Source organism: Thalassophryne amazonica, chromosome 3 (assembly GCF_902500255.1).
Source record: "Thalassophryne amazonica chromosome 3, fThaAma1.1, whole genome shotgun sequence".
Taxonomy (NCBI): Eukaryota; Metazoa; Chordata; class Actinopteri; order Batrachoidiformes; family Batrachoididae; genus Thalassophryne; species Thalassophryne amazonica.
Window position 1 is genome coordinate 107,384,336 of NC_047105.1, and position 26,149 is coordinate 107,410,484.

The 26,149-nt window shown below is 44.6% G+C and overlaps 1 protein-coding gene across 1 annotated transcript in view; it reads right to left on the bottom strand.

Moving 5' to 3' along the window:
- Positions 1-26,149, bottom strand: part of zmynd8 (zinc finger, MYND-type containing 8) — a 62,683-nt gene that overhangs the window by 27,462 nt on the left and 9,072 nt on the right. The window contains 2 exon segments of the mRNA XM_034167240.1: positions 12,192-12,343; positions 23,975-24,042. Coding sequence (XP_034023131.1) covers positions 12,192-12,343; positions 23,975-24,042 — 220 coding nt within the window.

A 26,149-nucleotide genomic window follows, 5' to 3' on the forward strand; every position in this document is an offset into this window, starting at 1 on the left:
AGCAACACAAAAAGAGGAATCTACCTGGAGGACTTTTAGTGATGGCTGGTTCAGTACATCAGTGTAACATATATCTCTGTCTGCCTGAGATCTGAGTAATTTCATTTTATGATTTTACTCTTAAGATCATTAAATTTCCATGGATCGTTATATTATTTGCAGTGCACTGAACAGTCGAGGTCAGGTGAGGTCCTCAGGGCTGAAACCTCTTTTTGTTGTTAACATTCATGTTGTGGAGTTTTGCAATGCATCAGTGTGTTTAGGGTTTATTGTTGAATGTGCAGTAGACACTTTATCAAAGTAAATTGTTACATGTGCTGTAGGCTGCATTTATGCTCTTTGTGTTTGCAAGCATTTTCTCAATTTGCAAGATTTTTTTGTGCAATTACCTGCAGTTGAATAGATGCAGGTGTTTTCTGCTTTTGGTTGTGTTTTAATTTGGAAGTGTTGTGGCCTTTGTCAGCCACAACACTCAATGAATGAATTTTTGACAAAATAATGGTGAGTATGACACCATTTAATGAAAAAGGAATGCACAGACAAAAGCGCAAAATCATTTTCACAAAGAGATCAAAATGACACAAAATTTATTCACTTCACTGTGAAAAGCTTCTAGTTTCACATTTACAAACCTTTACAATAAGCAATGTTATTTAATCAACAAAAACTAAAATGAAAAAATGTCCACGGTCAACCATTTTCCCAATAAAGACAAGAACTCAGTACAAATAAGACATTGAAGCCTTGCTGAAATTTTTGTCACTGAATTTAAAAAAAACAAACACACACACACAACAACAACAACAACAACTAGTAAGTTATTTGGGCATGTCACATTTTTCTCTTGGTCACCTCAGCATAGGTTTGGCACTGGATGTCTGCCTTGATGCTTCTCCACATTACATAGAGAATGTGGCACAAATGGCCTTGAACCGGGAATTTTTTTTTTGCAAGAAAGTGCACTGACCATTTGGCTACCACTCTGCTCACCTGGATGAAAGAAGACGCCACAGTTTCGGCTAGAAAAGTGGTCATGGCTAAACTCCAAAGTATATATCTCATATCAAGGTCAAAATTACACTCAACAAAAATATAAACCCAACACTTTTGGTTTTGCTCCCATTTTGTATGAGATGAACTCAAAGATCTAAAACTTTTTCCACATACACAATATCACCATTTCCCTCAAATATTGTTCACAAACCAGTCTAAATCTGTGATAGTGAGCACTTCTCCTTTGCTGAGATAATCCATCCCACCTCACAGGTGTGCCATATCAAGATGCTGATTAGACACCATGATTAGTGCACAGGTGTGCCTTAGACCAGTGATTCTCAACCGGGGTGCCGCGGCACCCTAGGGTGCCGTGATCGATCGTCAGGGGTGCCGTGGGCAATTATCAAATATCACCATTATCGGGTGTATGTGCTGTAATAGTGTGGCAGATGGTGTAATGCTCTTTTATTCCAGTAGATGGCAGCAAAGCGCGCAGTAGCGCTGAGCCATGTGCCGACAAGGAGGCGTGATCGCCATTTTAATTCCGGGCAAGTTAGTGATTTGTGTGCATAGAAGTTCATTTAGTCTCGTCAAGAAACAGGTGGAATATGCCGGAAAGCTGCGCATGTTGGCAAAGTCACAAACGCAGGAACAAGGGAGACAATATTTCCTTCCATAAGTAAGTGGTTTTGGTTATTGTTGTCACTTTGACCGTGATATTTGGATGATAAACAGCTGTATGTCTCCTGCCGTACCTGTGTCGCCCGATGACACGGATCATTAATTTCACTTATGTCTAGTTGATATTTTCCACTGCTAGACCAATGTCTAGTTAAAATTCTTGTCGTTAGTGACTAAAAATTGTTCGACAAGACTGGGGAGTTTTTTTTTGTTTTTTGCACCTTAAAATAATGAGATTAATGACCCGCGCTGTGCTGCCACACACACAGAGATGTGCACACACACACCGCTGACTTCATGAATGAAACTCGGTCAATAAAGGATAATTGTGTAAAAATATAATATATATAAATGTATTGTAATGGTTTTAGGAGCCGCGCTGCGTTGAACACAGCAGCAGCTCAGCCGAGCAGCGTAGCTTATCAGCGCAGATCCGTGTAACTTTCAACACTAATATTTGTGAATGTGTGTGTGTCAGAGTAAGTTTAATACTTTCCTGACATAATTTAATGTAATTTAATTTTACTGGCTCGATATCCAGGACAAAATGGCATTTTAACACGTATTTTGCGAGCATTTTTCTGAGCGTGTTCAGTCGCGAATCTCCATTGAAAATGCATTAACATCCGGGTACTTCGTCAATATTTTGCCCGGTTAGGAGACGTCATGTCGCTGTCCATGAAGGGACGTTTTCGTTTAGTGTGCAGCAATGGGACTGCGCTCTCTAGTTCTTATATACAGCTCCATGACTATAGTATACTATGTTACATCATATCTGTACCGCACATGTTGCTAACGTGCTAACGCACCATGTAGAGACAGTCGAGTTAGTGGTGCGTGACACGTGACACATGACAGTGGTGTGCCGCAGGATTTTGTAAATATAAAAAGGGTGCCGCGGCTCAAAAAAGGTTGAAAATCACTGCCTTAGACTGTCCACAATAAAAGGCCACTCTGAAAGGTGCAGTTTTGTTTTACTGGGGGGGATACCAGTCAGTATCTGGTGTGACCACCATTTGCCTGATGCAGTAAAACACATCTCCTTCGCATAGAGTTGATCAGGTTGTCAATTATGGCCTGTGGAATGTTGGTCCACTCCTCTTCAATGGCTGTGCGAAGTTGCTGGATATTGGCAGGAACTGGTACACGCTGTCATATACGCCGGTCCAGAGCATCCCAAACATGCTCAATGGGTGACATGTCCGGTGAGTATGCCGGCCATGCAAGAACTGGGACATTTTCAGCTTCCAAGAATTGTGTACAGATCCTTGCAACATGGGGCTGTGCATTATCCTGCTGCAACATGAGGCGATGTTCTTGGATGTATGGCACAACAATGGGCCTCAGGATCTCGTCACTGTATCTCTGTGCATTCAAAATGCCATCAATAAAATGCACCTGTGTTCTTTGTCCATAACAGATGCCTGCCCATACCATAACCCCACCGCCACCATGGGCCACTCGATCCACAACATTGACATCAGAAAACCGCTCACCCACACAACGCCACACACGCTGTCTGCCATCTGCCCTGGACAGTGTGAACCGGGATTCATCCGTGAAGAGAACACCTCTCCAATGTGCCAAACGCCAGCGAATGTGAGCATTTACCCACTCAAGTCGGTTACGACGACGAACTGGAGTCAGGTCGAGACCCAGATGAGGACGACGAGCATGCAGATGAGCTTCCCTGAGACGGGTTCTGACAGTTTGTGCAGAAATTCTTTGGTTATGCAAACTGATTGTTTCAGCAGCTGTCCGAGTGGCTGGCCTCAGACGATCTTGGAGGTGAACATGCTGGATGTGGAGGTCCTGGGCTGGTGTGGTTACACGTGGTCTGCGGTAGTGAGGCTGGTTGGATGTACTGCCAAATTCTCTGAAACGCCTTTGGAGACGGCTTATGGTAGAGAAATGAACATTCAATACACGAGCAACAGCTCTGGTTGACATTCCTACTGTCAGCATGCCAATTGCACTGTTGTGTGGGCCGCCAGAAGAGGAGGTACTGCTGGCCCACCACCAGAGGGCGCCCTGCCTGAAGTGCGGGCTTCACTAACTGTGTCTTAGTCTGAACTCGTTTTACAGCTGTTTTCCTGTGGAGTGCTTTATCTGGGAGATTGGCGTAATCAGCGACAGCTTCGCTTCACACCCCAGCCAGATAAGTGTTTGAGACAGGAGCTGCACGAGTGTGTGTGAGAGGTGGAGGTGGACTCTCCACCATTGTTGCTACTGGGTGTGCACACGCCCACATCTTATTGTTTCTGCTCCTCGCCAGCATTACCAGATCCGACATTCGGAGATGGTGGCCACCTGGGGACTCGGGACTTGGCGGCTCCAGTATTCTCCAGGTTCGGTGGCGGAGGAAATCGTGTGGTTCCGGTTCTTCTCAGGACAGACGTCTTCTATCCTCGAGCCTGCCCACACGTCACCTTTGTGGATTGACTGTTTGCAAAATTCTGTATTCCTTTGTATTGTGGTTGCGCTCATTCACAACAGTAAAGTGTTCATATTCGACTCTTTCATTGTCCGTTCATTTACGCCCCCTGTTGTGGGTCCGTGTCACTACACTCTCCCAACAGGATATCTCGGCCAATGTCATGGATCCCGAGGGGCGTCACCCATCTGTTGAACAGCCAATGGAAGAGCAGGGTGCACAGACGTCTGCAGGAGGCGTGATTGGTGAGTTGCAGCAAATCCTCACCGCCTTTACCGTTCGGTTGGATCTGATGACCGAGCAAAACGTCATCCTTAATCGCAGGATGGAGGCTCTCACCACACAGGTGGAAGCACGCGCTCAGGGCGCTGCTGCAGCTCCTCCTCCTGCCGACCCAGTGCAGAATAAAGACGTTCCACTGGTCGTTCAACGACCCCCCCCCCCCCACCATCCCCTGAAGCATACATAAGTCCCCCAGAGCCGTACGGAGGTTGTGTGGAGACGTGCGTGGACTTCCTTATGCATTGTTCGCTCGTCTTTGCACAACGACCCGTAATGTACGCGTCTGATGCCAGTAAGGTGGCTTATGTAATTAACTTGCTTCGTGGTGAGGCACGCGCTTTGGGAGCAAAAGTCACGGCTCCTTACCACTTATACTGGGTTTGTGAGGGAGTTCAGAACAGTTTTTGATCACCCTAACAGGGGAGAGACTGCTTCAACAGTGCTGCTGTCAATGAGACAGGGGCGCCGGAGCGCAGCCAAATATGCAGTCGACTTCCGCATCGCGGCTGCGAGGTCCGGCTGGAATAACGTTGAGCTCCGCGCCGCCTTCATAAACGGACTGTTGTCGGTCCTGAAGGAGCACCTGGTAGCGAAGGAAGAACCGCGGGATTTAGATGGGCTTATTGATCTCGTTATACGGTTAGACAATCAGTTGGAGGAACGCCGTCGGGAGCGAGACGAAGGACGTGGCCGGGCACGTGCCGCCCCCTTCCCTTCTGGGTCCGAAAAGGTTCCGCCCTCCCCACGCTCCACAGCCTCAGCGCTCCGTGTGGCAACAGCTCCCCCTGCTGACAAAGCTATGGACACGAGCAGGGCCACATTTAACAGACAGAGGAGGCTGGGCCGCGGGGAGTGCTTTGTCTGCGGCTCGAGTGAGCACCAGCAGAGAGACTGCCCCAAGCGGTTTAGACACCAACGCCCGCCCCTAGAAACTGGGCTTAGGGTGGGCCAAGACATTCACGTGGGACACACACATATTTCCACACGACTCCCAGTTACAATCCTGAGCGGGGATTTAACCCTTCAAGCCCCAGCACTGGTGGACACGGGGTCAGAAGGGAATCTGCTAGACAGCAGATGGGCTAGGGAGGTAGGGCTCCCTCTGGTGGCGCTCCCTTCGCCATTGCAGGTGCGGGCACTAGATGGCACCCTTCTCCCTTTAATCATGCACAAGACACAACCTGTAACTCTGGTGGTGTCTGGAAGTCATCGGGAGGAGATCAAGTTTTTTGTGACTCCTTCTACCTCCCGAGTGATTTTGGGCTTCACGTGGATGTTGAAACACAATCCCCGGATTGATTGGCCGTCTGGGGTGGTGGTTCAGTGGAGCGAAACCTGCCATCGGATGTGTTTAGGTTCCTCGGTTCCTCCCGGTTTACAGGCTAAAGAGGAGGTCAAAGTCCCTCCCAATCTGACGGCGGTGCCGGTTGAGTACCATGATCTTGCTGACGTCTTCAGCAAGGATCTGGCACTCACCCTTCCCCCACACCGTCCGTACGATTGTGCCATTGATTTGATTCCAGGCATGGAGTTCCCATCCAGCAGGCTGTACAACCTCTCACGACCTGAGCGCGAATCAATGGAGACCTACATCCGGGACTCATTAGCTGCCGGGCTGATCCAGAATTCCACCTCCCCAATGGGTGCAGGTTTCTTTTTTGTGGGCAAGAAAGATGGCGGACTCCGTCCATGCATTGATTACAGGGGGCTGAATGAGATTACGGTTCGCAATCGATACCCATTGCCCTTGTTAGATTCCATGTTCACCCCCCTGCATGGAGCAAAAATCTTTACAAAGTTGGATCTTAGGAATGCGTATCACCTGGTTCGGGTCTGGAAGGGAGACGAGTGGAAGACGGCATTTAACACCCCATTAGGTCATTTTGAGTACCTGGTCATGCCGTTCGGCCTCACTAACGCCCCCGCGACGTTCCAAGCTTTGGTTAATGACGTCTTGCGGGACTTCCTGCACCGATTCATCTTCGTATATCTGGATGATATACTCATCTTTTCTCCGGACCCTGAGACTCATGTCCAGCATGTACGTCAGGTCCTGCAGCGGTTGTTGGAGAACAGGCCGTTTGTGAAGGGCGAGAAGTGCGAGTTCCACCGCACGTCTTTGTCTTTCCTGGGGTTTATCATCTCCTCCAACTCCGTCGCCCCTGATCCGGCCAAGGTTGCGGCGGTGAGAGATTGGCCCCAACCAACAAGCCGTAGGAAGCTGCAACAGTTGTTCGGCTTTGCAAATTTCTACAGGAGGTTCATTAAGGGCTACAGTCAGGTAGTTAGCCCCCTGACAGCCCTGACCTCTCCAAAAGTCCCCTTCACCTGGTCGGATCGGTGCGAAGCTGCGTTCAAGGAGTTGAAACGACGGTTCTCGACTGCACCAGTTCTGGTGCAGCCCGACCCTAGCCGCCAGTTTGTGGTTGAAGTGGACGCCTCTGACTCAGGGATAGGAGCCGTGCTATCCCAGAGCGGAGAGCCCGATAAGGTTCTTCACCCGTGTGCCTACTTTTCTCGCAGGTTGGCCCCGGCTGAACGGAACTATGACGTCGTCAACCGAGAACTCCTTGCGGTGAAAGAGGCTCTTGAGGAGTGGAGACACCTGTTGGAGGGAGCGTCTGTGCCGTTCACGATTTTCACTGACCATCGGAACCTGGAGTATATCAGGACCGCCAAGCGGCTGAACCCCAGGCAAACCCGCTGGTCACTGACTTCCGGATCACCTATCGCCCCGGGACCAAGAACCAGAGATCGGATGCCTTGTCCCGGGTACACGAAGACGAAGTCAAAACTGAGCTGTCGGATCCACCGGAGCCCATCATTCCGGAGTCCACTATCGTGGCCACCCTCACCTGGGACGTGGAGAAGACCGTCCGGGAGGCCCTGGCACGGAGCCCGGATCCCGGAACTGGGTCGAAGAACCGACTTTACGACTCACCAGAGGCCAGAGCTGCAGTCTTGGATTTCTGTCATGGTTCCAAGCTCTCCTGTTATCCAGGGGTGCGAAGGACCGTGGCAGTTGTCCGGCAGCGCTTCTGGTGGGCGTCTATGGAGGCCGACGTCTGGGAGTATATCCAGGCCTGCACCACCTGTGCCAGGGGCAAGGCAGACCACAAAAGGTCCCAAGGACTTCTCCAGCCGCTTCCTGTGCCTCATCGCCCCTGGTCCCATATCGGCCTGGATTTCATCACAGGCCTCCCGCCGTCCCAGGGCAACACCACCATCCTCACGATAGTGGACCGATTCTCCAAGGCGGCCCACTTTGTGGCCCTCCCGAAGCTCCCAACGGCCCAGGAGACAGCAGACCTCCTGGTCCACCACGTCGTCCATCTGCATGGGATACCAACTGACGTAGTCTCGGATCGTGGTCCCCAGTTTTCCTCTCAAGTCTGGAGGAGTTTCTGCAGAGAACTGGGGGCCACCGTGAGCCTCTCGTCCGGGTACCACCCACAGACGAACGGACAGGCAGAACAGGCCAACCAAGAGTTGGAACAGACCCTCCGCTGTGTGACATCCGCGCACCCAACGGCCTGGAGTAACCATCTGGCCTGGATCGAGTATGCACATAACAGCCAGGTGTCTTATGCCCCTGCATACCAGCCCGGGCAGGAGGTGTGGTTATCAACGAAGGACATCCCCCTCCAAGTGGACTCCCCTAAGTTGAAGGACAGGTACATCGGACCATTTAAAATCCTCAAGATCCTCAGCCCTGCCGCAGTGAAGCTCCAACTCCCAGCTTCACTGCGGATCCACCCTGTTTTCCATGTGTCCAGACTGAAACCACACCACACCTCACCCCTCTGTGCTCCCGGTCCGGCGCCGCCTCCTGCCCGGATCATTGACGGGGAGCCGGCTTGGACAGTGCGCCGGCTCCTGGACGTCCGTCGAATGGGCCGGGGGTTCCAGTATTTGGTGGACTGGGAGGGCTATGGACCCGAAGAACGCTCCTGGGTAAAGAGGAGCTTCATCCTGGACCCGGCCCTCCTGGCCGATTTCTACCGCCGTCACCCGGATAAACCTGGTCGGGCGCCAGGAGGCGCCCGTTGAGGGGGGGTTCCTGTTGTGTGGGCCGCAAGAAGAGGAGGTACTGCTGGCCCACCACCAGAGGGCGCCCTGCCTGAAGTGCGGGCTTCAGGCACGAGAGGGCGCTGCCGCCACGGACACAGCCGGGGTGACAGCTGTCACTCATTATCTCATGACAGCTGTCACCCATCTACACTTCATCATACCACTCCATAAAAACCGGACGTCATCTCGACCTCGTTGCCGAGATATCATCGACCTGTGAAGGTAATATTCTCAGCCTTAAAACTAACTGTGTCTTAGTCTGAACTCGTTTTACAGCTGTTTTCCTGTGGAGTGCCTTATCTGGGAGATTGGCGTAATCAGCGACGGCTTCGCTTCACACCCCAGCCAGATAAGTGTTTGAGACAGGAGCTGCACGAGTGTGTGTGAGAGGTGGAGGTGGACTCTCCACCATTGTTGCTACTGGGTGTGCACACACCCACATCTTATTGTTTCTGCTCCTCGCCAGCAGTACCAGATCCGACATTCGGAGACGGTGGCCACCTGGGGACTCGGGACTTGGCGGCTCCAGTATTCTCCAGGTTCGGTGGCAGAGGAAATCGTGTGGTTCCGGTTCTTCTCAGGACAGACGTCTTCTATCCTCGAGCCTGCCCACACGTCACCTTTGTGGATTGACTGTTTGCAAAATTCTGTATTCCTCTGTATTGTGGTTGTGCTCATTCACAACAGTAAAGTGTTCATATTTGACTCTTTCATTGTCCGTTCATTTACGCCCCCTGTTGTGGGTCCGTGTCACTACACTCTCCCAACATGCACGCTCCCTCAAATCTTGCGACATCTATGGCATTGTGCTGTGTGATAAAACTGCACCTTTCAGAGTGGCCTTTTATTGTGGGCAGTCTAAGGCACACCTGTGCACTAATCATGGTGTCTAATCAGCATCTTGATATGGCACACCTGTGAGGTGGGATGGATTATCTCAACAAAGGAGAAGTGGTCACTATCACAGATTTAGACTGGTTTGTGAACAATATTTGAGGGAAATGGTGATATTGTGTATGTGGAAAAAGTTTTAGATCTTTCATCTCATACAAAATGGGAGCAAAACCAAAAGTCTTGCGTTTATATTTTTGAGTGTAAAATACAGCCACAAGTGGCTATTGACGGGGTCCAAGCCCTGTTGGAGCATTTTGACCCGCGGCAGTAATGGTTGTGGCAAATCTCCCCGTCACTCAGATGACCTGTCTGTGTAGTCGAGAAAAATTCATGAGTAGTAGATGCCTTGGGGAAGCTATGTGACAAGTTTAGTTGGCATCACACTTACAGTGTCTCAGCAAAATAGGTATTGATGAAGAATAGGGAAAAATCAAAATGGCCAAAAACCACAATTCTAAGATGTAGGGTTCGGTAGTTATTGCCAAAAGTCTACTGTGGTGGATTTAACGCCACCATCGGCTCGCATAACATATCAGATTTGTAAAATGTTATACTGATCATGTCCTCTAATTGTGACTTCAATGAGTAATTCCTTCGTTAGCTAAACCACATTTAGTGAATTAGGCCACACCCACTCTTGTTTGATCAAAAATCCATGTGCTAGGTCTTGTGTGGCTAGGTCCAGACATGGTATGTGCCAAATTTTATGAAGATTAAACAAAAATTGTGGGAGGAGTAGCAAAATAATAATAATAACAATTAAAAAAACACTTTTACACACTATTCAAAATGGCGGAAATCTTCCAGACAAAAGTGGGCGTGGCCAATGCTGTTAACTGAAGGATAATATGCAACATAATTTATCTGTCCAAAATGTTTTATTCTGTGTGTTACGGGTCAGGCGCAATGATCCAAAAGGTACATGTTGTTATTAGAGTACCAATATGTGGTTTGTACTAAGTGTACTTGTTCTATGAGTAGTGGGTGCCTTGGGGAAGATACGTATGTGAGAAATTTCATTGCTGTCACACTTACAGTGTCTGAGCAATAAAAGGTTTTTGAAAAGAGTAGGAACAAATCAAAATGGGCACCAAGCTACAACATGGGCATGGGGGGGAAGCACACATGGATAGCTGTGCCTGAGCACAAAGAACACCAGAAAAAAAGAATTGTGATTCTAAGATGTAGGGTTCAATAGTTATTGCCAAAGGTCTAGTGCTGTGGTTGTAGCGCCCACATCAGGTCTTTTAATGTATCAGTTTTTGAAGAAAGTCATACTGATCATGTGCCCCAAGTTTGACTTCAAAAGAGTAATTCCTTCATGAGATGAATTTCATTTAGTGAATTAGGCCACACCCACTCACATTTAGCAGCCAATAGCAGCAAAACTGAAAGAAAGATAAAAAAAAAAAATCCATGTGATAACTTGGAATGTGCCAACATTTTATGATGACTGAAGAAAAATTGTAGTAGTAGTGAAAAAACAGATTAGCAAAAAATAAAAAATGGTCGACAAGTTAACAAGGTGCAAAGGGGCATGGCCTATCCAAACAGATTTGCAAAACCATCAGATTTAGTCTTTGGGCTTGCTGATTGCTACCCATGTAGCAAATTTCAGCTCAGTTGCTGAATAAATGGCTGACAAATAGATATAAGATTTTAAAGATGGCTGCCACAGAGGCCATCTTTAAAATCAGATCAGAATGCCTCAAACAAACTGTGGAGTCTTCATGGGTAGGAACATGCACGCTGTTTCAGCTTCATGGTCCAGCGGTTTCGGAGAAGACTATGTTGAAATGGGAAAGTCAGTGTGATCACAGTCCAGGGGTCATATCAAGGTCAAAATTTAAAATTTTGCAAAACCTGATGGATATGTTTTTAAGATTGCTGATTGCTACCCATGTAGCAAATCTCAGCTTAATTCCTGCATAAAATGGCTGGCAAATGGCTATATATGAGATTTTCAAGATGCATATTTGAGATTGGATTGGAACGCCTCGAACAAACGTTGGTGTCTTCGTGGGTAAGAACAGGCATACCAAGTTTCAGAGAAGAAGAGGTTTACACACACTTATGACGACAACGCCACTGAGCTGAAACATGAAAAGTCCATCCAACAGTGACGTGACTGAAATTTTGACATTATCCTTTGTGAAAACTTTGGGGGTGAAAAAGGAACAAATAAATGCAGCTTGGGTTGAGTGTGTGGTAATTTTCCTGCTTTGCTTTGTTTGTTAGTGAACCAGTGACCACCTCAGAGTGGGTCGCTTATCCTGCACTAAGTGTCACAAGGTGACCAGAACCTATCCCAAATTACACTGGGCGACCGACAGAGCACACCCTGAGAAGTCATCAGTCCTTCACAAGGCTGAAATACACAGATGAGCATTCACGTTCAGAACCCATTAATTAGACAGTAAAAACCAGCACAGAAACAGAGAGCCCCACAGATTGTGGGATTCAAACACAAACCTTCTTGCAGTGGTGAACTAAGCCACTGTGTCAGCATTATGTTGATAATATTCTGACCATCAGGACCTGATACTCCTCTTTAGGGTTCCCACTAACTCTGAAAACAAGATGCTTATTTGAAACAGTGTCACTTTGTATACAGTTTCTCTGACACATTGTCAAATACTGGAAAAAAAAAAAACATTTCTCTTTTCCCCTCAATTCATCCATGTTATTACATGTTCTCAGCTTGTTATTAGGTCAGGATTGGGCATAAATACAGATCAGCCTTTGCCAATCAGTCACTCTGGCATATGAACCAAGTGTGAAAGGTCTTTTTTTTTTTTTTACAGTGGGATTGTGCACTGCGTAAGACTGTTACCTGATCCTTGCTGCTGCTCACAGCACCTGGTTTCTTCTTCTTTTTCACTGGACATGGGGATGTGTCAGCAGACGAGTGGCTGTTGGATGAGTGAGACGGACTTGGCATCTTTCTTTTTTGGGCCATTTTTTCTGTCGACCCCGAGTCTGTAACTGAAGACAAAAGACCAAGCTCATCATAAAACAATTTTAAATTGTTGTATGGATGTCTGCCTTCTGGACGACGTATAATTCTATCGTAACTGCTGTGAAAGAGCCACTACGACATTTAAACACAACAATGCTGTGAAAAGCAGCAATGAGCCAACAATGGCAGAGTGATTACTGAATGACATCTGGTGTGTGTGTGTGTGTACAGAAGAAGTGAAGTCACATGCCCAATCATGTTCCACAAATGAGGGGGAAAAAAAGTAAATTCTCACTATTTTTATACAAAAACTAGTTAATACTATTTAATATAAAATATATACAGTGAAGCAAATAAGTATTTGATCCACTGTTGATTTTGCAAATTTTCCCACCAACAGACAATGGAGAGGTTTGTGGGTTTTATCGTAGGTACACTTCAACTGTGAGAGACAGAATCTAAAAAAAAAGGAATAAATCAGAAAATCACATTGAATGAGTTTTAAATAATTAATTTGCATTTTATTGCATGAAATAAGTATTTGATCCCCTACCAACCAGCAAGAATTCTGGCTTTCACAGACCTGTTAATTTTTCTTTAAGAAGCCCTCTTATTCTGCAATCATTACCTGTATTAATTGTACCTGTTTGAACTTGTTACCTGTATAAAAGACACCTGTTCACACACTCAATCAATCACACTCCAAGACCAAAGAGCTGTCTAAGGACACCAGGAACAAAACTGTAGACCTGCACAAGGCTGGGATGGACTACAGAACAACAGGCAAGCAGCTTGGTAGAAGACAACAACTACTAGAGTAATTCTTAGAAAATGGAAGAAACACAAGATGACTGCCAATCTTCCTCAGTCTGGGGCTCTGTGCAAGATCCCACCTTGTGGAGTAAGGATGATTCTGAGAAAGCCCAGAACTACACAGGAGGACCTGGTCAATGGTCTGAAGAGAGCTGGGACCACAGTCACAAAGATGACATTAGTAACACACTATGCCATCATGATTTAAAATCCTGCAGGCAGCAAGGCCCCCCTGGTCAAGCCAGTACATGTCCAGGTCCATTTAAAGTTTGCCAGTGACCATCTGGATGATCCAGAGGAGGCATGGGAGAAGGTCATGTGGTCAGATGAGACAAAAATAGAGCTTTTCTGTATCAACTCCACACGCCGTGTTTGGAGGATGAGAACAACCCCAAGAACACCATCCAAACCATAGAACATGGGGGTGCTTTTCTGCAAAGGGAACAGGACGACTGCACTGTATTGAAGGGAGGATGGATGGGGTCATGTATGAGGTCTATTAGATAAGAAACCGACACTTTTATTTTTTTAACTATATGGATTTGAATGACGTGCGATTACATCAATCATGCTTGAACCCTCGTGCGCACGTGTGAGTTTTTTCACACGTGTCGGTGACGTCATTTCCCTGTGGGCAGGCCTTGAGTGAGATGTGGTTCAGCCCTCTCAGCTGAATTCCTTTGTTTCACACGCTGCTCGAGACGGCGCGCGTTGCTTTATCAAACTTTTTTCTGGACCTGTGAGGGATATCCGAGTGGACACTATTCGAGAAATTTAGCTGGTCTTCGGTGAAAAGTTTAATGGCTGATGAGAGATTATGGAGTGTTTCTGTCGCTGTAAGGACTTCCCACGGAGCGGGACGTCGCGCAGCGCTTCCAGGCACCGTCGTCGGCCTGTTTCGACCTGAAAACATCCTAATTTAAGGCTTAATTCACCCAGGACATCGTGAGAGAACAGAGAAGATTCAGAAGAGGCCGGCATGAGGACTTTATGTGGACATTGCACTGTTTAAGGACATTTTTTAATGAAAGACATGCACGCAAATTCGCCGAGTCGTTTCCGTGACGACTCGGCGAATCTGTGTGCGCTGCGACAGGAAAAACACCTCCGTGTTGAAAACCATTTGTAAAATTCAGGTGGCTTTTGATGGCTTTCAACAAGTGAGTAACTGAGAAATTGTTTAACAGCTTGGGCATGTTCCAACTTGCCCGTTAAGGTTTCCAACGGAGATGTTTTTCCTGTCGCGACCCCCCGCGGTCGGGTCCGGCCCGACATGCGACTCTGCCCGCACGTTCTTTCATTACAAAATGTCCGTTAACAATGGAATGTCCGAATAAGCTCCTCATGCCGACTTCTTCTGAAAGTTCTCTGTTCTCTGACGACTTACTGGGTCAACAGAGCCTGAAATGTGGAAGTTTTCAACTTGAAACGGTGAGACGCTGCCGCCTCGAAGCGTAGATCGCCGTCAGGTGCCGTGGGCCGTCCTTAAAGCGACACTACCAGACCAAAATCTCTCATCAGCCGTTAAAATTTTTACTGAAAACCAGCTGAATTTATCAAATATCAGTTGTGCCTTACAGTTTTGAAAAAATTTTGATCAAACAAAGCAGCAGTCTCTGAGCCATTCCTAAACAATGAAAAAAAAAAATCGACGAGATGGTGGGCCACTCCTCACTCAAAGACTGCCCACAGGCGAATGACGTAACCGACAGGCGTGAAAAAACTCTCGCATGCCCACCAGGGTTCAAGCATGTCTGATGTAATCACACGTGATTCAAATCCATATGGTTTTTGAAAAAATAATAAGGTCGGATACTTTTCTAATAGACCGCGTATTGTGAGATTTTGGCAAACAACCTCCTTCCTTCAGTAAGAGCATTGAAGATGGGTCATGGCTGGGTCTTCCAGCATGACAATGGAGGACAACAAAGGAGGGGCTCCGTAAAGGTGCATTGACACTTGCATGCATTTTGGTTCAGCACTCTCGCGCACTTCATCGTGACAATCCCACCTGCTGTGTTCCCAGCTGAATACCACATTTCGTGCACTTGACGCTGGGTATAAAATAATTATTTCATAGCAGATGAATCATTTTCTCTCAGAGTTGGCTGTTGCAAACACCTCTACTCGCTTCCGGAATCACAGAGGACCGTTCCTCTCCCGCTCTCCCTCTCTCTCTCCTGCGCTTAATGAGGTGGAGAAGTTATTTGGAACAGTCTAAAAGGTAATTATTTGTAATATTTATATTGTAATAGCTTGGTAAAACAGTTACATGTTCATTCTTATGAGTAGCTGTAAAAGTATGTTTATGACAGATTTAACATGTCATTATAATCGTTCAGATGAGCTGCGCTGTGATGCAGTGTGCTAACGCAATCACTCGCACTCACACGCAGTGTTTTTGAATTGTTTGCGCAATGTTCACATAATTAATGTGTAACAAAGATTTTGAACATTTCAATATTTTCTTTGCACACTTGCACGAAGCCACGCACAGTTTACAACGGTTTACAACGAGTTTACTCTCCTGCACAGCAGATTGTGTGCAAGTACGTGGATCAAATGCGTGTAAGTGTCAAGGCACCTTAAGAAGGATTTCAAGGTCCTGGAGTGGCCTAGCCAGTCTCCAGACCTGAACTCAATAGAAAATCTTTGGAGGGCACTGAAACTCAAAACCTGAAAGATCTGGAGATGATCTGTATGGAGGAGTGAACCAAAATCCCTGCTGCAGTGTGCAAACTTGGTCAAGAACAACAGGAAACGTCTGATCTCTGTAATTGCAAACAAAGGTTTCTGTACCAAATATTAAGGTCTGTTTTTCCTATTGTATCAAATACTTATTTGATGCAATAAAATGTAAATGAATCATTTAAAAATCATACAATGTGATTTTCTGATTTTATTTTTATTTATTTATTTATTGTCTCTCACAGTTGAAGTGTACCTATGATAAAATTACAGACCTCTCCATTCTTTGTAGGTGGGAAAACATGCAAAATCTACAGTGGATCAAATACTTATTTGCCTCACTGTATAAGCTCATATTGATTTAACTGCATAGCAAAACCTATTAAATAATAATGATAACAGCTTTCTCGGCACCCCTCCCAAAGTGTCTGATGATGAGCCCTTCTAAAAACGGCGCAAGCAGTCTGATGTCGGGTTGTGATTAATTACGTGAATAACAAATCAAGAAAATGGCCCAAACTGTCTGGGGCCCTGGGGAGGAAAAAAGAAAAGAAGAGGAGGAAAAATGGGACCACGACAGAGGTACAGCAAATTAATATGATGAATGTGGTCGACATAGGCGGTAAAGCCAAGCATATTTCGTTCGACCACCTCAAGCCAGCCCACCTGGATCTGGACAGACCCAGGGGGTTACCCATCCTCCTCCATGGGGGCGCCCTCCTACTTGGCCCAGGACCCCCCCCAGGAAAGTCCTAGGGTTTCCTTACCGGGGCCTTACGCCATAGTGCCTCCGGTGTGGAGGAGTCATTGCAGCCGGGTTATTTGCCCACCCCTTTGATAACATTATCGTTATTTTTGTTTATGGTGAATTCTGGGGACGTAATTCATGGGTTGGCATTTGTGGTTAGTGTGTTCTGTGTTGTGCATTTGATGATACGCTGATGTGTGTGCAGCGCATATGTGTGTGTCGTTCAAAGCTACAGAGATGCGGTCTCTCTGATGTTTTTGCGCCGGGACTGATGTGTTTTTGATGGACCGTGGTGGCGAGCTGGTTTTAAAGCCAGTGAGCTTTTGAACCTGTGAGACAAAATAAACGACACGCCATTGTGTTGTCGACGTGAGATACTGTCTCGTCTTTTTCCATCCATCACAATTTCCACAGAACTGGAATGGGTATCCATTGAGCCAATTTATTTTTAACTTAAATTCGCAAAGAAATGGAATCATTAGATGATGTTTTTAGGACTCGCTGCCTCTGCCGAGCATCAGTATTCTGCAGAACACACCCCTCACACCACCTTTTTTCTTTGCTTCCATCCGGCAGGTGTTATCGGGCCTTTAAAGCCCACACCACAAGGCTGAAAAACAGCTTCTTTCCTAGAGCTGTTACAGAACTGAACAGACACGCCCAAGCTCCAGTTGGAACAATTGCATTATTCTAATCAGAACAAGGGCGGACATGTGCAATATTTGTTTTTAACTACACTCAACAAAATATAAATGCAACACTTTTGGTTTTGCTCCCATTTTGTATGAGATGAACTCAAAGATCTAAAACTTTTTCCACATACACAATATCACCATTTCCCTCAAATATTGTTCACAAACCAGTCTAAATCTGTGATAGTGAGCACTTCTCCTTTGCCGAGATAATCCATCCCACCTCACAGGTATGCCATATCAAGATGCTGATTAGACACCATGATTAGTGCACAGGTGTGCCTTAGACTGTCCACAATAAAAGGCCACTCTGAAAGGTGCAGTTTTGTTTTATTGGGGGGGGATACCAGTCAGTATCTGGTGTGACCACCATTTGCCTCATGCAGTGCAACACATCTCCTTCGCATAGAGTTGATCAGGTTGTCAATTGTGGCCTGTGGAATGTTGGTCCACTCCTCTTCAATGGCTGTGTGAAGTTGCTGGATATTGGCAGGAACTGGTACACGCTGTCGTATACACCGGTCCAGAGCATCCCAAACATGCTCAGTGGGTGACATGTCCGGTGAGTATGCCGGCCATGAAAGAACTGGGACATTTTCAGCTTCCAAGAATTGTGTACAGATCCTTGCAACATGGGGCCGTGCATTATCCTGCTGCAACATGAGGTGATGTTCTTGGATGTATGGCACAACAATGGGCCTCAGGATCTCGTCACGGTATCTCTGTGCATTCAAAATGCCATCAATAAAATGCACCTGTGTTCTTCGTCCATAACAGACACCTGCCCATACCATAACCCCACCGCCACCATGGGCCACTCGATCCACAACATTGACATCAGAAAACCGCTCACCCACACGACGCCACACACGCTGTCTGCCATCTGCCCTGGACAGTGTGAACCAGGATTCATCCGTGAAGAGAACACCTCTCCAACGTGCCAAATGCCAGCGAATGTGAGCATTTGCCCACTCAAGTTGGTTACGACGACGAACTGGAGTCAGGTCGAGACCCAGATGAGGACGACGAGCATGCAGATGAGCTTCCCTGAGACGGTTTCTGACAGTTTGTGCAGAAATTCTTTGGTTATGCAAACCGATTGTTTCAGCAGCTGTCCGAGTGGCTGGTCTCAGACGATCTTGGAGGTGAACATGCTGGATGTGGAGGTCCTGGGCTGGTGTGGTTACACGTGGTCTGCGGTTGTGAGGCTGGTTGGATGTACTGCCAGATTCTCTGAAACGCCTTTGGAGACGGCTTATGGTAGAGAAATGAACATTCAATACACGAGCAACAGCTCTGGTTGACATTCCTGCTGTCAGCATGCCAATTGCACGCTCCCTCAAATCTTGCGACATCTGTGGCATTGTGCTGTGTGATAAAACTGCACCTTTCAGAGTGGCCTTTTATTGTGGGCAGTCTAAGGCACACCTGTGCACTAATCATGGTGTCTAATCAGCATCTTGATATAGCACACCTGTGAGGTGGGATGGATTATCTCAGCAAAGGAGAAGTGCTCACTATCACAGATTTAGACTGGTTTGTGAACAATATTTGAGGGAAATGGTGATATTGTGTATGTGGAAAAAGTTTTAGATCTTTGAGTTCATCTCATACAAAATGGGAGCAAAACCAAAAGTGTTGCGTTTATATTTTTGTTGAGTGTATTTATAATTTTTAGGTATATTTATTACTGTTTTTAAGCTATTTAAGGGGTTTTATTAAGTTGGGTATTTTTAATGTTAATTGATGTTTTAGAGGGATATGTGCAATATGGGACGTGCAGCATGGGATAAGTGTAATATGGGACAATGACAATGTGGGATCAGTGCAATACGAGTTATGTTTGTCTCCGAGCTTGCCCCCCCTCCCAAATCTCCTGATGTTTTTTTTTATATTTATTGAAGTATGTGTATGGGTGAGTGTGTGTGAGGGTGGTCATTGTTTTTAAGGATGCACAAGCAAATTTTATTGTGTTGATTGCTGTGCAATGACAATAAAGGTGATTCTATTCTGAATCATCTGCAATAATGCTAAATGAAGTTAATAACTATTCAATCAGAAAACGTATTGGCGGAAAAAGGAAAAGGAGAAAGGAAAATTTTGAACCAATTGGAGAGCCCTAATGCTGGACTGGGGTAAACCAGAAAATAGAACATTACAGTAATCCAATCTAGAAGAGAAAAATGCATGAATCAGGGTCTCAGCATCAGCCATAGACAGGATGGGACAAATCTTCACTATATTTCGCAAGTGGAAGAAAGCAATCCTCGTACCATCTCTAATGTGGAGGTCAAAGCATGACATGGGATCAAAAATCACCCCAAGGTTCCTCACTTTGTCAGTGTGATGTATGACACACAAACCTAGGCTAAACATTAGCTGATCAACCTGATGCAGGAGCCTCCTTGAACCAAAGACCATCATTTCAGTCATGAGTTTAAAAGTAAGAAATTGCTGGACATCCAGCTTTTCGCTGATGCACGGCAAACCTCTAAGAATTTTATGTGGATGAGATTACCAGCAGTTATCGGCATGTATAACTGAGTGTCATCAACATAACAGTGAAAGGTAATACCAACACACCACAATATGTGTACAAGGAGTGCCCATGAAGCTTGTCTTTTTTTTTTTTTTTTTTTAAGGCTTGACTAACACAGCAAGTAAAATACTGTGCATCTGGAAAGTATTCACAGTGCTTTACTTTTTCCACATTTTGTCATGTTACAGCCTTTTTTCCAAATGGGTGAAATTCATTTTTTTCCTCAAAATTCTACACACAATACCCCATCATGAGAATGTGAAAACAGGTTTTTGAGATTTTTGCACATTTATTATAAATACAAAACTAAGAAATCACATGTACATAAGTATTCATAGCTTTTCCAATGAAGGTGCTTCCCATTTGCACATCCTTGAGATGATTGTACATCTTAACTGGAGTCCACCTGGGGTAAATTCAGTTGACTGAACATGTTGTGGAAAGGCGCACACACCTGTCTACATATAAGGTCCCCCACAGTTGACAGTGCATATCAGAGCACAAACCAAACATGAAGTCAAAGTTATAGTCTGTAAACCTCTGAGACAGGATTGTCTTGAGGCAAAAATATGGGGAAGGGTACAGAAACATTTCTGCTGCTTTGAAGGTCCCAATGAGCACACTGCCCTTCATCATCCATAAATGGAAGAACTTCGTATCCACCAGGACTCTTCCTAGAGCTGGCTGCCCGTCTAAACTGAGCAATCGGGTGAGAAGGGTCTTGTCAGGGAGGTGATCAAGAACTCTGTCAGAGCCCCAGCATTCCTCTCTGGAGAGAGGAGAACCTTCCAGAAGGACAACCATTTCTGCAGCAATCCACCAATCCGGCCTGTATGGTAGAGTGGCCAGAATGAAGACACTCCTTGGTAAAAGGCACATGGCAGCCCACCTGGAGTTTGCCAAAAGACACCTGAGGGACTCTCAGACCATACGTAACAAAATTACCTGAAAATGGTTGTACACCGGCGCTCCCCATCCAACCTGATGGAGATTGAGAGGTGCTGCAAAGAGGAATGGAAAAAAAAAAAAAAACTGTCCAAAAATAGGTGCACCAAGCTTGTGGCATCATATTCAAGAAGACTTGAAGCAGCAATTGCTACCAAAGGTGCATCAACAAAGTACTGAGAAAAGGGTGTGAATACTTACATACAGGTGATTTCTTAGTTTTTATTTCTAATAAATTATCCAACATCTAAAAAAAAATTCCATCTCACCATTATGGGTTTTTGTGAGTAGAACTTTGAGGGGAAAAATAATTTACTCTACTTTGGAATAAGGCTGCAACATGAAATGTGGAAAAAGTGAGGCACTGTAAAAAGTTGGATGCACTGTAAGTATTCAATATGTCACCATTTTTCTCAGTAAATATATTTTTAAAGGTGCTATTGAAATTAAATTTTCAGCAGATGTGGGTAAACACCCAAGTAATCAATTCAGTGGGGAAAAAGTATTTAGTCAGCCCAGCCCTGATTGTGCAAGTTCTCTTACTTAGAAAGATGACAGAGGTCTGTAATTTTCATCATAGGTACACTTCAACTATGAAAGACAAAATGAGAAAAAAAAAATCCAGGAAATCACATTGTAGGATTTTTAAAGAATTTATTTGTACATTCTGGTGGAAAATAAGTATTTGGTCACCCACAAACAAGCAAGATTTCTGGCTGTCATAGACCTGTAACTTCTTCTTTAAGAAGCTCTTCTGTCCTCCACTCGTTACCTGTATTAACGGCACCTGTTTGAACTTGTTATCTGTATAAAAGACACCTATCTACAGCCTTAAACAGTCAGACTCTAAACTCAACCATGGCCAAGACCAAAGAGCTGTTGAAGGACACCAGGAAGAACATTGTAGAGCTGCACAAGGCTGGGAAGAGTGAATATACAATAGTCAAGCAGGTTGGTGTGAATAAATCAACTGTGGAAGCAATTGTAAGAAAATTGAAGACATACAAGACCATTGATAATCTCCCTCGATTTGGGGATCCATGCAAGATCTCATCCCATGGGGTCAAAATAATCATGAGAACGGTGACCAAAAATCCCAGAACTACATGGAGGGACCTGATGAATGACCTGCAGAGACCAAAGTAACAAAGACTACACACTACACAGAGAGGGACTCAAATCCTGCAGTGCCAGGCGTGTCCCACTGCTTAAGCCAGTACATGTCTAGGCCCATCCGAAGTTTGCCAGAGAGCATATGGATGATCCAGAAGAGGACTGGGAGAATATCATGTGGTCAGATGAAACCAAAATAGAATTTTTTGGTAAAAACTCAACTTGTTGTATTTGGAGGAAGAAGAATACATTCCAAGAACATCTACTGTGTAGCATGGGGGGTGGAAACATGCTTTGTGGCTGTTTTTCTACAAAGGGGACAGGACGACTGATCTGTGTTAAGGAAAGAATGAACGGAGCCATGTATTGTGAGATTTTAAGACAAAACCTCATTCCATCAGTGAAAGCATTGAAGATGCAACGTGGCTGGGCCTTCCAGCATGACAATGATCCCAAACACACCGCTCGGGCAACGAAGGAGTGGCTCTGTAAAAAGCATTTCAAGGTCCTGGAGTGGCCGAACCAGTCTCCAGATCTCAAGCCCATAGAAAATTTGTTGAGAGAGTTGAAAGTCCGTGTTACCCAGCAATAGTCCCAAAACATCACTGCTCTAGAGGAGATCTGCATGGAGGAATGGGCCAAAATACCAGCTACAGTGTGTGCAAACCTGGTGAAGACTTACAGGAAACGTTTGACTTCTGTAATTGCCAACAAAGATTATGATACAAAGTATTGAGCTGAACTTTTGTTATTGAACAAATACTTATTTTCCATCACAATTTACAAATAAATTCTTTAAAAATCCTACAATGTTATTTCCTGGATTTTTTTTTCTCATTTTGTCTCATAGTTGAATAGTACCTATGATGAAAATTACAGACCTCTCTTATCTTTGTAAGTAGGGGAACTTGCACAATCAGGGGCTGACTAAATACTTTTTACCCCACTGTAGATACAAAGAAATCGATCCATAGATGTCTATAAATTATGTTATGTGCAATAACACAGGAAAAATATTGAATGCATGAAGAAAGGGAAGTGCAAAAAGACATGGAAAGCCAAGACACCAGCTGACCTCAATCAGAAATTAGAAAGTAATCCTGCCTCTTGTCAGTGCAAATTAATATCAGCTGGTTCAGTCCCAAATGTTGACCTATAAAAAGGTGTCTCACAACAAACATCTCATGATGGGTAAAAGCAAAGAGCTCTCTCAAGACCTTTGCAACCTTATTGTTGCAAAGCATACTGGTGGCATTGCTTATAGAATGATTTCTAAATTTCTGAACATTCCAGTGAGCACTGTTGGTGCCATAATCCAGATGTAGAAAGAACATCATTTCACTATATACTGGTTATGACCAGATGCTCCTCTTTTCAGTCCTCTGGCAGAGGACTGAAAAAATTTTTAGAAGAGTTGTCCAAGAGCCAAGGACCTCTTCAGAAAGACCTGGAATTAGCAGGTACAATTGTTTCAAAGAAAACAATGAGTAATGCACTCAAATGCCATGGCCTGTATGCACCCTCACCACACAACACTCCACTGGTGAAGAAAAGCACGTTAAAGCTCTTTTAAAGTTTGCTGCACAACGTTTAAACAAACCTGTGAAATACTGGGATAATATAGTCTGCTCAGATGAGACCAAAACTGAGCTCTTTGGATGCCATAAAACACACCATAAATGGCACTGCACATCAACCCTCAAACACCACACCAACAGTGAAGTTTGTAGGTGGGAACATTATGGTGTCAGGCTTCAAGTCACACAGACAGTCTTCAAGATTTGAAGACTGTTTGTGTGGAAGAATGGGCCAAAAATCACACCCGAGCAACGCATGAGACTGGTTTCTTCATACAGGAGGCATCTTGAAACTTCATGACCAGCAAAGCCTTTTTTAAATTTCAGTAAGCGTGTTCAATACTTTTCTCTGTGTCATTCCATTTTATTACATATAACTTAATTTCTGTATTTATTTGTTTTGGTGTCTTTGCATCTATGAATTACTTTGGTTTTTGTGGACATCTGGTGAAAATTTCCTGTCAATAACACCTTTAGAAATATATTTACTGAGAAAAATGGTGACATGTTCAATATTTATTTTACCTGCTGTATGTTCTTACCTTTGGACCGTGTTGATATTTCCATTTCCTCCTGTGGAGTCTCAGCCTTCCCCTGTTCCTCGGTCACACTAATACACACACAAAAAACGTGTTTAAAATTATTGTTCTGAGTAATTTGTTCTTTAGTGTATGCAACAAAACTGCTAAGAAAATTGTATAAAATGTAAAATATTCTTGAAAGGGCAGCAAGTTGTTACACAGTTTTACCCAGACAAAAAGCTATAAATACCAAGACGTTTCCCAATTTGAAATCATGTGGTAGCTTGGCATCACCAAACACAATCACTTTATTCAGAAAGAAACAACCAGCATTACTTAGTTTGACTTGATGCTGTCAAAGCAACATATATATGTACAACCCCTGGCAAAAATTATGGAATCACCGGCCTCGGAGGATGTTCATTCAGTTGTTTAATTTTGTAGAAAAAAAGCAGATCACAGACATGACACAAAACTAAAGTCATTTCAAATGGCAACTTTCTGGCTTTAAGAAATCAGGAGAAATAATTGTGGCAGTCAGTAACGGTTACTTTTTTAGACCACGCAGAGGGGAAAAAATATGGAATCACTCAATTCTGAGGAAAAAATTATGGAATCATGAAAGACAAAAGAACGCTCCAACACATCACTAGTATTTTGTTGCACCACCTCTGGCTTTTATAACAGCTTGCAGTCTCTGAGGCATGGACTTAATGAGTGACAAACAGTACTCTTCATCAATCTGGCTCCAACTTTCTCTGATTGCTGTTGCCAGATCAGCTTTGCAGGTTGGAGCCTTTTCATGGACCATTTTCTTCAACTTCCACCAAAGATTTTCAATTGGATTAAGATCCGGACTATTTGCAGGCCATGACATTGATCCTATGTGTCTTTTTGCATGGAATATTTTCACAGTTTTTGCTCTATGGCAAGATGCATTATCATCTTGAAAAATGATATCATCCCCAAACATCCTTTCAATTGATGGGATAAGAAAAGTGTCCAAATATCAATGTAAACTTGTGCATTTATTGATGATGTAATGACAGCCATCTCCCCAGTGCCTTTACCTGACATGCAGCCCCATATCATCAATAACTGTGGAAATTTACATGTTCTCTTCAGGCAGTCATCTTTATAAATCTCATTGGAACGGCACCAAACAAAAGTTCCAGCATCATCACCTTGTCCAATGCAGATTCGATATTCATCACTGAATATGACTTTCATCCAGTCATCCACAGTCCATGATTGCTTTTCCTTAGCCCATTGTAACCTTGTTTTTTTCTGTTTAGGTGTTAATGATGGCTTTTGTTTAGCTTTTCTGTATGTAAATCCCATTTCCTTTGGGCGGTTTCTTACAGTTCGGTCACAGACGTTGACTCCAGTTTCCTCCCATTCGTTCCTCATTTGTTTTGTTGTGCATTTTCAATTTTTGAGACATATTGCTTTAAGTTTTCTGTCTTGACACTTTGATGTCTTCCTTGGTCTACCAGTATGTTTGCCTTTAACAACCTTCCCATGTTGTTTGTATTTGGTCCAGAGTTTAGACACAGCTGACTGTGAACCACCAACATCTTTTGCAACATTGCGTGATGATTTACCCTCTTTTAAGAGTTTGATAATCCTCTCCTTTGTTTCAATTGACATCTCTCGTGTTGGAGCCATGATTCATGTCAGTCCACTTGGTGCAACAGCTCTCCAAGGTGTGATCACTCCTTTTTAGATGCAGACTAACGAGCAGATCTGATTTGATGCAGGTGTTAGTTTTGGGGATGAAAATTTACAGGGTGATTCCATAATTTATTCCTCAGAATTGAGTGAGTCCATATTTTTTTCCATATTTTTTTGACTTTAGTTTTGTGTCATGTCTGTGATCTGCTTTTTTTCTACAAAATTAAACAAATGAATGAACATCCTCCGAGGTCGGTGATTCCATAATTTTTGCCAGGGGTTGTAGAAGGTCATAGCTTAAACATGAAACATCTCATGTCAGCACAGTGGACTTTCTTTCACCTTAACACTCTGTTTTGTTAACTGGGTTTCTGAATAACAACAGAATTCTCAATCTGAAGTATCGCAAATCTCTTCCACCTCAAATAAAAACTTCAGATTACCGGTATGTTTCATCTTGAAAACCATTATTTCTAGGAAAGCTCCATATCAAATACAAACTTTTTAACATGGTTATAGCAA